Here is a 13912-nt window from a genome sequence, read left to right on the forward strand (position 1 = left end):
TGCTCTCTGTGAAAGCCTGAGAGAATGCTTTTGGGAGAAATAATTTTAAAGTGATACTAAAGTGGATCTGAATGCAACAGTCATTTGTCATCAGAATTTGGGGAATGCCCAACTAGAGTTAACAGGTTGCTTCATTCATAGAAGGTTCCCTAGGAAATTACCTCATGTCAGTGTTTGTACTGTGAGCTTGATTCCTTAAACTGTTTATGACAGATACTTGTCTTTGCTTTAAAAGTCATCCACAGTTTGTCTCCTCAGCATCCTAAAATTAAATAATATATCTCATTTTGTCCTCTAAATATAATTCAGTATTTGAGGTTAAAAAAGTGTCTGATTATAAAGAGTTCAGTCTTTTTCTTGCATTTTGAACCCTGATGATTATAGAAGTAATATTGAGTAAGCCTTAAAAAATATTAGTATTTACAGAATTGATTATCATCAAAAAGATCTCATAGTAAGCTCTTCTCCTCTTTCCTAACTGTGGGTCCTGTCTTCCCCACCTCCTTCATTTGTTTTCGTTCTTGGGCTGTTATGTTTCACAATACTTCGTGGAGGCAGGTAATGCCTTCAAGAGTCACGCAAGGGCTTAATCTGTGCCACAAATAGGGGAGAGTTAGGTAAGACTAAATGGTGTGATTGGGGAGCCCTCAGCATTACAAAGCATAGGTCTGTTGAATCTGCTTGTGTTTGGTATTTCTGTGGTGTTTGGCATGTCCTCAGGCATGCCTCTAACCACCTATGATTTGCATTTAGGGTATGGTTGTTTTCTCAACTTTTCAAGGAGCCTGGTTAAATTGGAGCCTGGCTTTTTAATTCTATAGTACAGCATCCCTACCCTTCTCCAAGGGTTCTTTGAATTTCTAGCCCATAGAAAGTTGGCTTTTTCACTCTCCTTGCTTTATACTCACAAATCCGCAAGTGTGTAGAACTCGGAGAAGGTCCTGTCATATCTTAGGGACACAGTGAGGAGTTTTGTTCTTTGCCTGGGCGGCCTGGTAGTGGCAACGTGGAGTAGGTTCCCAGGGCATTTGCTTCCCTTTGGGCAGGCTTCCCGGTCTGGTTTCTGACTGACACTATTTTTGTCTCCTAGGGTACCACCTCTGGAAATGAAGCAGAGAAATAAGATCCAGCCCTGTTTATCAAAGCCAGCTTTTGCCTCTCTCCTAAGGTAAAAATATACCCAACAAATTGGGGCATACAAAACATCTAAAGTATGTTTCTGATCATCTTCCCCATTTGCCTTGTTCATACAAATCTTAGCAGCATAAAACAAACTCCTCACTTTAAAAACAGAGCTTGATTATCTTACCTCTTTTTATGCTGTTAGTAGTTGCTCTGCATCTATTTTAAGAAAAGGCATAGGAGAACGGATTTCAACCATTAACCATTATTCTTTTCACATAGGTGATATTAGCAAGGTCTTATTTGTATTGATTATAAAAAAGCTGTTCTTTGGGGTTTTATCATTTCCTGATCCTGTGCTCTTTTTCAGTCTTATTACTGTATGATTTAGTTTTCATTGGCTCTGGATTTAACCTTGTCATTAGAAATTTTCTCTGATTTTGACTGGTGGTAAACTACGTAGATTGCAAGTAATAATTAGTCTGTGTATACTATATGGTGACTATTCATTGTGATTGTGAGGACTTGTAAATGATTTTTCTATCTATAAATATTCTTTTTCTTTTTACCTCAATTTTGACCAACTACTGATAAAAATTCTTTTAGATATCAAGAAATAAACGTCCATCTGGTCTAGACATGTCAATTGTGTAGAAAAGTATAAATTTTCTAACTGTTCCTTTCATTAACCAATCAGAATTCATAATTTATTACATGGCTGTATTTTTCCATTACAAGTTCTTAACCTTTTGGGGATACAGATTCCTATAAAATCTGTCAGCTGCCTAGATAATTGCAGTTACATCATTATGCATGTGACCATGTGGCTATTTGTAGTCTACCCATAGCGATGTGTCCTAGGAGCACTGCAGAACTAGAAGAAAAACTTTTAAGTTTGTTTTGAAATCAGGATTCATATGCTAATAAATAAATTGTACTTTGGAATATCGTATACAGGAGTTACAATAAGAAAAAAGTTTACCATTACTGCTCTCTATGTACTATGTTTAGTTCTACTCACATTTAAACAATATACTGGTCATGATTCACACAATTGATTGCATAAGCCACACATAGGTTGTGGGTGACAGCTTAAAATGCTACTCTAGAATAAAGGTACTCTTATAGCTTCAGTGCAAAAATATTTTTCTTTCTGAGAAAACCCAGAAAGGTATATAGGTATTTATTTATGTAAGAGTGATTGTCAAGTATGTATGCCTACAAATTCTTTAAGTTTACTGGCACAATTTAGATATACCTAAGGATCATATTCATCATAGGGAATGTGTACCTCTGTATGATCTATCTTAATTCTTGTTTTTTTCCTAATTCTCTTCCCTCTCTTCAACCCTTCTTTCCTGCTTTATTTACAAAGCTTTGCCTCTATTTTATCCTTTTTTTTTTTTTTAAAGTATAACATTCAATTTATTATTTCTTTCTCAAGAGAGTTTTCTTCAGTCCAGTAAGACCCAGCTCCCCTTCCATGGGCTTTGGTGGAGGTTGTGGGGCAGCACCAGCAGGTCTAAATCGGGGTGGAGGAGTTCGGTCCTTACGGGCTTCACGAGATCGATTTCTGACCACTTTGCTGTGAATAGCACAACTCACACAATAATGCAGCTTCACATACAGCTTGGGAAGCACATAACCGCCGAAGACACTCGCTTTGGAAATGTCCCTGAGGGCGGCGGCCTCCACTATGTTCCGAATGACAAGCTTCTTAATAGCCTTATCGTTGGGTACACCGGGTGCAGTTCGTGCAGCGAATAGGCTGCACATGACCGCGGCCCTTTTTGGCATGACTGTTGTTCCTTCTTTTTTTTGTCATCTTGGAAAAGAGGAACTGAAAGAGGCTATTTTATCCTTTTTAAAACTTTTTTTCTTTTTCCTTTCTTACTTTCTCCCTCCCCCCTCCCTAGTCCCTTTTTCTGTTGAATGCTTGCCCCCTATTTCACAATACCTATTATACAGTCTAGTATTTATTTACTCTTTCATTTTCTCATACCAGGGAGACAGTGTGATACTGACACGTGTGTCTGATTTATTTCACTTAGGAGTATGGTGTCGAGGTATGTTCACTTACCTAGCAGTATCTCAAGTTTGTCCTTCTTTATGGCTGAGTTCTATTTCATTGTATAAAATAAAATCATCTTTCCTATCCATTTCTTGGTTGGTGGACATTTGGATTGTTTATAAGAGTTACCTGTTACAAATTGTGCTACTAGAAGTATGGTTGCAAATATATTGCTGTGGTATGATGTTTTTTAATTCTTCTGAGAAGTCACCTAGAAAGGGAATATCTGGCTCAATTGGAATCTCTAATCCTACTTCTTTGAGGAACACTGATTTCCACAGTGGTTCCATCAGTCTACACTCCCACCAAGAGTGGGGAAGGGTTCCTTTTTTCCCCACAGCCCCACCAGCATTTATTATTTGTTGTTATCTTGATAATAGCCATTGTTTTGGGGGGTGAGATAAAATATCAGTTGTTGTTTTAGTTTTCATCTCTTGATGAAAACGACTGATTTTGAAAATTTTGTCATACATTTCTGTATCATTTGTCCTTCTGAGAAATGTATATTCATTTCAGATGCCCATTTTTGGATTAAAATTTCAAGTTTGGGAGTCTAATTTTTTTCAGTTGTTTATGTGTTGTAGTCTTTTGTCTGAGGGACAACTGGCAGAAAATTGTCCCACTCTGTGGATTATCTTTTCCATCCATTGGTCATTTCTGTTGCTGTCTGAAAGTTTTTTGTTTTTTTTTAATAGGATGAGGTCTCAGTTTTTGATTGCTTGTAGTATTTCTCTGTGTGACAGGATTTTCTTCATGAAATCTTTGTCTATACCCGTGTCTTCAGGACTACTACTGATTCTTCCAGCAGATTTAATGTTTCTGTTTTAATATTTAGATCTTTGATCTATTTGCATTTTAATGTAGTGCATAGTTGTAGACATGGATCTAGTTTTAATTTTTACTATGTCAAAAGACAGTTTGTCCAGCACCATTTATTAAAGAGGCTTTTCCAGTGAACATCTTTGGCTCTTTTTCCAAGATAAGGTGGCTGAGTATGTTTGTAGTTGTGTCTGCATCTTCTAAATTGTTCCATGGATCCTCAAGTCTGTTTTTGCCAGTATCATACTGGTTTTATCACACTAACTTTGTAGTACAATTTCAAGTCAGGGATTGTGGTGCCCCTTGCCTTGCCTATTTTACCAAGAATTGTTTTTGCTATTGTCTGTCTCTTCTGTTCCAAATGAATTTTAGGAATGCTTTCTTTAGTGCTGTGAGGGATGCTAATGGTAGTTTTATTGATACTGAATTAAGTCTGTATAACTGTTTTGGTAATATGGCCATTTTCACTATGTTGTTTCTTCCTACCCATAAGCAAGAGATAATTTGCCACTTTCTGATAATCCTCTTCCATTTCCTTTTCAGAGTACTATAATTTTCAATATATAGATTGTTTAAGTCCTTTGTTAAATTGATTATTAAGTCTGGTTTTTTTTTGGGGGGTGCTATTATGAACTGTGTGGCTTCCCTCATTTCTGTGTGAGTTTGTTGTTGTGTACTCAAATGCTATAGGCTTTTGAGTGTGACATTGCAACTAGCCATGCTACTGAATTTGGTTATTAAATCTATGAGGCTTTGCATGGAGTTTGCAGGGTTTTATGTACGGCATCATGTCATCTATGAAAAACGATAATAAAATTCTTCCTTTTCTATCCTTATTCCTTTTGTCATTCTTGTCTAATTGCTTTGGCTAATGTTTTCAGAACTATATTGAGTCTAAGTGTTGCTAGTGAACTTTCATTTTCTGTAGTGTTTTTATCATGGAGGGTGTTGGTTTTTGTCAAATGCTTTTTCTCTCTTCATTGAGATGAGTATATGATTTTTGTCTTTGGCTCTGTTGATATGGTATATTTATTGATTTGTGTACGTTGAACTATCCCTGTATCCTTGGGATGATGCTACTTAGTCATGATGTATAATCTTCTTAATGATTTGCTGTGTTCTGTTTGCCAGTATCTTATTGAGATTTTATGCCTGTCTGTTTGTTTGGGTATCAGGGTAGTCCTTGCTTCCAGAAATGTTTTGGAAGTATTGCATCTCTTTCAGTTTTATTAAAGAGTTTTAGTAGTAGTGACATTAAATCCTCTGTAAATTTCTTATAAAATTCAGCGGTAAATGCATCAGGACCTGGATTTTTTTTTTTTTTTTTCCTGGTACTGGGGATTGAACTCAGGACTTGGCACTTGCCAGGCAGGCACTTATGCCGCTGAGCTATCTCCCTGTCCCTGTTGGTGGGTTTTTAATCACATCTTCAATTTCATTGACTAATATTGGGTTATTTAGAATTTTTGTATGTTCTTCATCAGTTTTGGCAATTCATATGTAGCTAGCAATCTGTCTACTTCTGTATTTTCCATCTTAGTATAGTACAAATTTTATTTATTTATTTATTTTTTTGGTGGAACCGGGGATTGAACTGAGGCCCTTACACTTGCCAGGGAAGCGCATATTCCACGGAGCCATCTCCCCGGCCCCTACAAATTTTTAAAATAGGTGTTGATTATCTTCTGGATTTCTGCAGGATGTTGTGATTTCACCCTTTTCCTTTCTAATTGCATGCATTTGAAGTCTTATTTCCTCTTTTTGAAAAGGTTGACTTGAGGGTTTATCAATTTTATTTAATCTTTTAAAGAACCAACTCTTCATTGATTCTTTGTATTGTCTTATTAGTCTCAATTGCATTAATTTCTCCTCCTACTTTTATAATTTTCTCCTTCATACCCAAGCTTGGGGTTTGATTTGTTCTTTTTCTTGAAGTTTGAGGTTCAAAATTAAATTGTTTATTTGAACTCATTCTGTTTTTGTGATGTGACAATTTACCACTATAAATTTCTCTCTTAGGTACCACTTTCAGTGCATCCCATAAGTTGTGGTATGTTATATGAACATTATCAGTTAATTGTAGATGCTATTTAATTTCATCTGTTACCCATTGGTTGTTCAGGAGGCTGTTATTTAATTTCCATGTGTTGATATAATTTTTGTGGTTTCTTTTGCCATTGATTTTTGTTTTTTTTGTGCTGTGGTCAGGTAATATTCATCAAATAATTTCAGTTTCTCTGTGCTTACTTACGAAGTAGTGTGTGGTCTGTTTTGGACAACATCCCTTGTGTACCTGAAAGAAATGTGCATTCTGATGTTGTAAGGTGGAACACTCTGTAGACATCTAGTATGTCCACTGTTCACAGTTTGGCTCTGTTCTGATATTTCTTTGTTGACTTTTAGTCTAGTTGATCTATTTGTAACAATGTGGTATTAGTGTTCCCTATTACAATCATGTTAGTGCTCCTTTGACTTTTTGTGTCCATTAATAATTTTTTTATGTAGTTAGGTGCAACAGTATTTGGTGTGTATATACCTATGATTGTTATGTGTTCTTTTTTGAAGCAAATATACTATGTGTGTGTTATCTGTTCTTGGATTTTTCTCTTAACAAGTGTGTAGTGACCTTCTTTGTCTCTTTTGGTAAGTCTGGGCTTGAAGTTCACATTGCCTACAAATAGAATAGCTATTCCTGCTTTTTTCTGGGTCTCTGTTTTGTTGTTTTCCATCCTTTGACTTTTAGTCTATGAATTTTGTTCCACTGCAAGACCTTGGCACTGAAGTGCCCCGGGACTGTTCTGTTGGAGTTTAAGATGAAGATTTGTACACTTGCTGTGCAGACAGTATTCTTTGCAGACTGTTCCCTGAAGTGTGCCTCTTTCTCAGAAACAGAGGAAACCCAGGAACAATGGAGAAGTTGTGCTCAGAAACCTGGCATGGCATGAAGAGGATGCCTTCCCTTAGAATTAGGCTTGCCCCCCGGGGATTGCAGCTTTGCCATCTGTGTGCTAGGCAGGTTACTTTCCTTCTCATAGCTTGTGCTTTTCCACTGCTGAGCGTAGTTCACATCACCCACTCTACTAGACATTTGCAGGAATAACGATCCCAGAATGTAATGTTATGCAGTATACTCTCATACAATATCCTGTATTGTAATACATACAATTAATATAATTATTACAGATAAAGTAATACTTACCACTTGCTATGTCTGAGACATAGTGCTTTGTTTATCAAATTATTTTACTCAGAAATAAAATGTCATTTACCAAGGACAAGCTGTAAGTGGAAACAGACACTGATCATTAGTAATCATCAGTATCTGTCTTTCTGACTCCGAAGAACAACCGTGGTTTATTGGTGCAGTGGTCAGTTATGATTTTCCTGGGAAGTCTTTTCTCAGACTTGAAACATGTGACTGGATAATTTCTTTTCCCAAAGCAGATCCTGAACTTAAGGGACCAACACTGATATAGAAATGACCTTCTCAGGTTGTCTGACACCTGCACCTACTGCCACTAGCACAACTGAAATCTGTGACAGGGAGCATGCTTAGGGCAGGGAGAGCATTATTTCTTTCACTTCATTGTGGTATCATTTCATTATTCACCTCTGCAAACATTAAACTTCAGTTATTTTTGCAAGTTTAGTGGCTCATGAGCAAACAAGCCAGGATAAAACTGGAACTATTTTAGGCCAAATGTGGTAATGCACACCTGCAGTCCCAGCGCTCGGGAGGCTGAGGCAGGAGGATTGCCATGAGTTTGAGGCCAGAGTGGGCTACAAAGTGAGCACAAGACCAGCCTGAACTGTGTAACAAAATCCATCTTAAAAAGACAAAAACAAAAACCAACAACAACAAAAGAAACTACTGGAGTTATTTAACTCTTATTTTACTGCTATTTATTTCCTTTTTTAAAGCCTTTTTAAAAAAATTTTACTTCATTTTATTTTGGAGAGTAAAAACAGAAGCAAAGACAAATAGAAAAAAAAGACCAAAAAAACCCCACCCAGAAACAGGGTAACATACAATACATATGTTACAGGTTTTCAAAACAAGAATAGCTGATTAACAGTGGTTGTTATATTATGTATTTTTATCATCAAAGCTGTTGCTCTGATTAACAGAGATAGTTATGTAAATTGGGGAAATAATTGAATATTGATGCTTGCTTTCCAGAAATCTTCATTTTTTTCCTTGTCTTTTTTGGTTTTAACTTATTTTAAGGAGAGTATAATAATTAATAAGACACTAGAAATGGTATGTATTTAGAAGACCCAGATGAGAGGTATTCAACCATGGGTTTTGTATTACACATTGCTGTCCTTGATGTAGTTGCTCAGATCGCAGATATCAGCATACAGAGTTAGTCAGGTGAAAATTCTAAACATTAACTGCTATTTTCAAAAAAACTGATAGAAATTATGAGTACAATCATCACAGCCATCCTGAATATATACTTGCATGTTTTTCCCTCCTTCCTTTCCTGTCTTTTCTCTCATCTTCATTGTTTAATCCTTAAATTCAGTTTCTTCACATTTTACTATCTCTATTATACCTTTCAGGTTTTATTTATTCTTTCAGGTTCTTACACTAGGGAGATAATATGATATTTACACATGTGGGTCTTTTTTAAAAATTAATTTTATTGAGAAACAAATAGCAATGAGACAGTTTTAAAACCGATTAATAGTATGGTTTCAATAATTAATACATTGCATATTGACTTTGTAGTGGCTATTCATAGTACAAGATGCAGACATGATATCCTGTCCAAACACTATTAGTACAAATCTTTCTTCTCATTGAATTAAGAGAAAAAAGCTGTATATCTATCCTACCTGTTTTGTATATACAGATACAACATGGTCCTTCATTTGTATCCCCTTTTTTGTTTAGTTTTGTCAGAGATGGGTATTCCATTGCCATTGAAATATTGTAGATGTGTGAATTCAGCAAAACAATCCAATATAGTCCAGAAGTCCATAATAGTATTTGGTTACCCATAGGACTGGCAATGTCAGAAGTTGTTGACTAGAGCCTTTTACAGCTCAGAATATTAATATGGCTTTACTTTTTATACCTCATTTTTATACTTTTCTGCTCTGAATGGTTAAGACTAAGATAGAGCAAGACCTGAATAACAAAAAATGTAAGTTTTGTATCTTCCAAGGTCAGTCAGATCCCCTCAGGATTTACCCTGAAACTCTATACTGCAGTTTGTAGCTCTTTTGTCAGTGTCAGCCATGTGGATGAGTCACGGCCATTGCCTGACCAGTTTGCTGTCTGTGAAAGCCTGAAAGAACATTTTCTCTTCATGTGACTCTCCTTACGCATACTCTATATCATCGATCACTTTTCTCTGTGGCCCCATAATCTCTTTGATCAGAAAATTTGGGATGCCACTGAGTTACAGCATGTTAACAGTACAGGTTCTCTATGTCCTGAGTCTTCACTGACCTTGAAAGGCTATGGCCAAAATATTGGCTGTCCTTGCAGCCCTTCTTTTTCTCAAATTTTTGGTCTGCAAGCTTATATTGTTAACCCTCCAGAAGAGAAGCTTAATGATATTACCCTATAACGTAGGTAGTTGAGCTTAAGCTTACTATCTGTCTGAATATTAAACATGTTAGACATATCATGGAACAGGTTATTTTCCATCAAGTATTGATATGTTAAACTTCAAATCCCTACAGAATACACATGTGAGTCTTATTTATTTCACTTATGAGTATAGCCTCTTGTTACATCCATTTACCTATAAAGGCTTCAAGTTTGTTTTTATAGATGAGTAGTATGCCATAAAAATACATTTTTTTCCTTCATTCCTCAAGTGATGGACATTTTGGTTGTTTCCAAGATTTGGCTATAACAAAACTGCTGTTTATTTCTGGTTTGTCCTGGAACCTTGGGCAGGCCTCACACCCATCTGATATCCAGCCTTCAGAGGAAGGAAAGACGGGCTGTGGGGACCATCTTGAAGGATAGCTGGATCTGTCCTGCAGCATGTAACAAGAGGCTAGTCTTCTGGTGGGGGAAAGTAGCATTTTAAGATGGGATTTAGGATACTTCTCTTTAATCATATTCTACTTCATAGAAATTGATTTGGAGTTGAAATTCATTCAGTCATTTGCTGCTTGTCACACTTTGTACCAGGCACTAAATATGAGGCAAAACTCCCAAAAGCCAGGCTTGTCCTCGATTCATCAAGTTTCTTCATTCTTAACTTAATGGCATTAGAAAAGAGTTGCATTCTACTGGTATCTAACTTTTAATATATTGTGCTTTAATAGTTAACATTTCATATATATGATAATTTTGGAAATTATTAGCACCAAAAATTGTTTCTATTCCAGCACGTAAGTTCACTTGCATATCAAGTTGTATGTAATTTAAATAAAGTTTTAAGAATTTAAACCATTTTTTAAAAATTTTAAAATAATTATGCAGTGTGATCTATGTACTACAGTTATTCTCAGTTGTGGTCATAAAAGCCTGACAGTTTGGTGGGCATTTGATATAATCATTCTGTGTTCTTTCTTTCCAGGGTTCCTCAGTTTCACCCTTTTCTGTGTACAGCCGATTTTAAAAAGATTGCTTCCATGTATGGTAGCAATAAGTTTTATTTGCCCTATGGGATAAAAACATCAGGTCAGTAGTATTATCCTTACCCATGTTAAATGAGAGCTGTATTTGATGAGAAAAAAATTTAATATTTAATATTTAATCTTTATCCTTAATGATAATTGATAAGGGATATTAATTTTGAGATGTAATGAAGGGAATTAATGGAATCAAATTATAGAGTCAAAGAATAAAAAGTATAGAATTTTGTTGTCCTAAGAAACTGTCTTTGTTTATTCTGCTCAGTTAGGACTTCAATGAGTCCTAGAGCCTTACTGTTGCAGTGTACAATCAGTTGCTCAGCCTGACAGTGAATTTCTTCCCTATCTTCCATTTCAGCTATTTACTTATGTTATTTCATTAGCGAGCTTCAACTTCTTTTTTTTTGGTGGAACTGGGGATTGAACTCAGACTCTTGTGCTTGCCAGGCAAGCTCTTATTCTGCTGAGCTACCTTCCCCGCAGCTCCTTGAGCAATATTTAATTTAGTTTTGTTGTATTTAGAGAGAATTAATCCCTCTTAACACATCCTTCTCTCATTGAGAAGTGATTGACCTTATGTAACTTGCATGCTGGATGTTGGAGAAACCTTAAAAACTCAAGAGGTGACAGGCCTAGTGTTATTAATTAGATTTTATTTTTTCAACTGATTTTGGTATTTTTGTTTTAGTTTTGGTTTGTATTATTAAAATAATAACTGGGCTTGACAGTCTAATTTGCTTAAACATTATTATGTCAATTTCAAAATTATTTCATATTGGTAGTTTTTCTGTTTTATGATTGGCTTCAGAGTAAGCATTTTCTTTGGGGGTTTTTAGAGGTGTTTTTAGAGCATTTATCATTTTGAATGTGCTAATTGCAGTCGTATCATTAACTTTTCACAGATTAAATCAAATTTGTATATGTGCTGCCGAAGTGAACATAAAATCAAACCTGGCGCTGCCACCTGGAGATGGGCTTGTGGGGAGTGATCAAGGTGGCTTACTATAAGCTGTGGTTACCTACCTTTTATTCACAGTCTTTCATTTGTTTTCTAGCGGAGTATTTTCGACTTGCTCTTTCAAAACTTGAGAGTTGTGATCTCTTTGATGAGTTTGACAAGTGAGTTTGTTTTCTTCTAACTTTAACCTCTGGCTAAGGTGGTTCAAAATATATGCCCCAAGAGATATAAAATGTATTTACTTGAAAAAATTCTATAGCATTTGCACTAAGGAAAACTTGTGGAATAGCTACTTTTGTTCTTATACTGCTTGAAATAAACTACAAAATTAATTTGGAAGCCGCATAAGTGGTTAACTCAACATTCTGCAGATCGTTGCTGATGGACGGTACTGGTCTCATGTTAAAGTCCTGCATCTTTTCTGTTACTTGCCACTACAAGTAATCCATGCCCTCTGTTAATCAGCAGACGCCTGTTGTCACAGGCTGTTCCCATGTGTCTTCTAATTGACTCATGACCATCCTTTCTGTTTCATTTGTTGAACAAGGTTGATTTTTGAAGCAACTTTATACCTTCTCATTCAGAATTACATTTTTTAAAAAATTCAGTCAGCTTGATTAGATATGAATTTCTTGACTACAAAAGGCAAATTAATTTTTAGACAATTTTGCCATGGTAGCCTTTGGAAGCTAAATTGTCCAAGATAGACTTCGTGGCAGGTAGGCTTCTTCTACAGAGGTAGGCACAGTCTTAAGCTGCACTCTAAAGCTTAACCAGTGCGCCTGTATGAGCCTGTTCTGATCTGTAGGTGTGATCTACTGAAAAAAAGAAAGTGGTAGAATTTTGCCTCTTGCCCAAGAGAATAGAGGTGCTATTTGGTGGGTGCTGAAGATGGGGTAGTGAACAGAGAAAAATGGTAGAGAATAGAGCTCAAGGAGACATATTAGAGTTTATTTGGGTCTGTGTTATCTGTAGATGTTATCTGTTACACACTAAGGTCAATGAAGGGTAGATTTTATAATGAGTTGATTAATTTTTTAAATTTATTTGTGTCTTTTTTTTTTTTTTTTTTTTGAGACAGGATATCGCTATGTAGTTCAGGCTGGGCTTGAGCTCACTTTGTAGCCTTGAACTTGCAATGATCCTCCTGCCTCAGCCTCCCCAGTGCTGGGATTACAGGCTGTGTCACCATGCCAGGCCCGGTTCATTTATTTTATTTTTGAATTTTTAAAATTGTGTTTATTTGATGCAGGGTCTCACTAGGTAGTTCAGACTCATGGTGATCTTCCTGTCTCAGCCGCCTCAATGCTGGGATTACAGGCATGTGCCACCATGCCTTGCCTGGTTCATTTTACTCCCCACCCTTTTTAAAAATTGTTTTACTTTATTTTTTTTTGATACAGGGTCTCACTATGCAGTTCAGACTCGGGGCTGGTATAGCATGTGGTACTGGGGATTGAATTCAGGTCCTTGAGCTTAGCAGGCAGGTGCTTAGACTGCTGTCTCCCCAGTCCTCGCCTGGTTCACCTTAGATTGTTCTAATTTCTAATTCCAATTAGTTGCAATTTTGATTATCTATTATGAGCAACTATGTATATTTTCCATCCTAATGTTTTACATAGCTCTGTTCTGTGGAGTTTTATTCTGTGTAAACCTTTCACATATGTGCTTTATATCAGTTTGCATTTTGTAAACGGAGGAACTGCACCTAGGCAGACATACACAGTTTTTATAGCTCATAAATGCAGGACTAGGATGGGAATCTAGGCAGCTCTAACTCCAGTGCCCGGATGTCTAAGCCCAGTGCCAGAGTTATCAGTGAGAAAAGCTATTCATTAAATATTTGTGGAAAATATCTACAAATAGCTTGTATGGATCACGAGCGCTGTGCACATGAGCTCCTGTTAGCTTCTGGAGTTTCCCTCTTGCCTAGTTTTTCAGTAAGATCCACACTGTGTTTTATTTAATAGCTTGCGTGGCCTTCCTCCTTCAGGAGTCCAGCCTCTTAGGCCTACCTTGGCCAGGCTGTTTGCTCCCTTCTTGCCAACTGATGTGACTGTTCCTGTCTTTTTGCCCCTGAGGTTGCCCCCATTTTATGCATCAGCCTGGGTTCATTTTCAGCTGAGATTCTAATGGTACAATGTAATCCTTCTCTCTGGGCACTACCAAAAAGGCTGGGACATTGTTGTTGTTGTTCTAACCTGAATCCTTTATGATTCTGCTGGATGGATACAAGTGACAGTTTTGTTCAGATATCTTGAACAGTATGCATGATGCCCTCAATTAGGCTAGAGTCCACTGCAAATGGGAAAATGTGAATTACTCATGGTATTTAC

At 36.6% G+C, this 13912-nt stretch overlaps 1 protein-coding gene across 2 annotated transcripts in view; it reads left to right on the forward strand.

Annotated features, from left to right (window-relative positions):
• Nucleotides 1–13912, forward strand: part of St3gal6 (ST3 beta-galactoside alpha-2,3-sialyltransferase 6) — a 68668-nt gene that overhangs the window by 37623 nt on the left and 17133 nt on the right. For both annotated transcript variants that reach the window (XM_023721304.1, XM_023721303.1), the window contains exons 3-5: nt 1091–1168; nt 10561–10664; nt 11674–11737. In XM_023721304.1, coding sequence (XP_023577072.1) covers nt 1107–1168; nt 10561–10664; nt 11674–11737 — 230 coding nt within the window. In that variant the 5' untranslated portion in view covers nt 1091–1106. The remainder of the gene's footprint in view (nt 1–1090; nt 1169–10560; nt 10665–11673; nt 11738–13912) is intronic.

The sequence above is a fragment of the Octodon degus genome, unplaced genomic scaffold (assembly GCF_000260255.1).
Source record: "Octodon degus isolate 3935 unplaced genomic scaffold, OctDeg1.0 scaffold00081, whole genome shotgun sequence".
Taxonomy (NCBI): Eukaryota; Metazoa; Chordata; class Mammalia; order Rodentia; family Octodontidae; genus Octodon; species Octodon degus.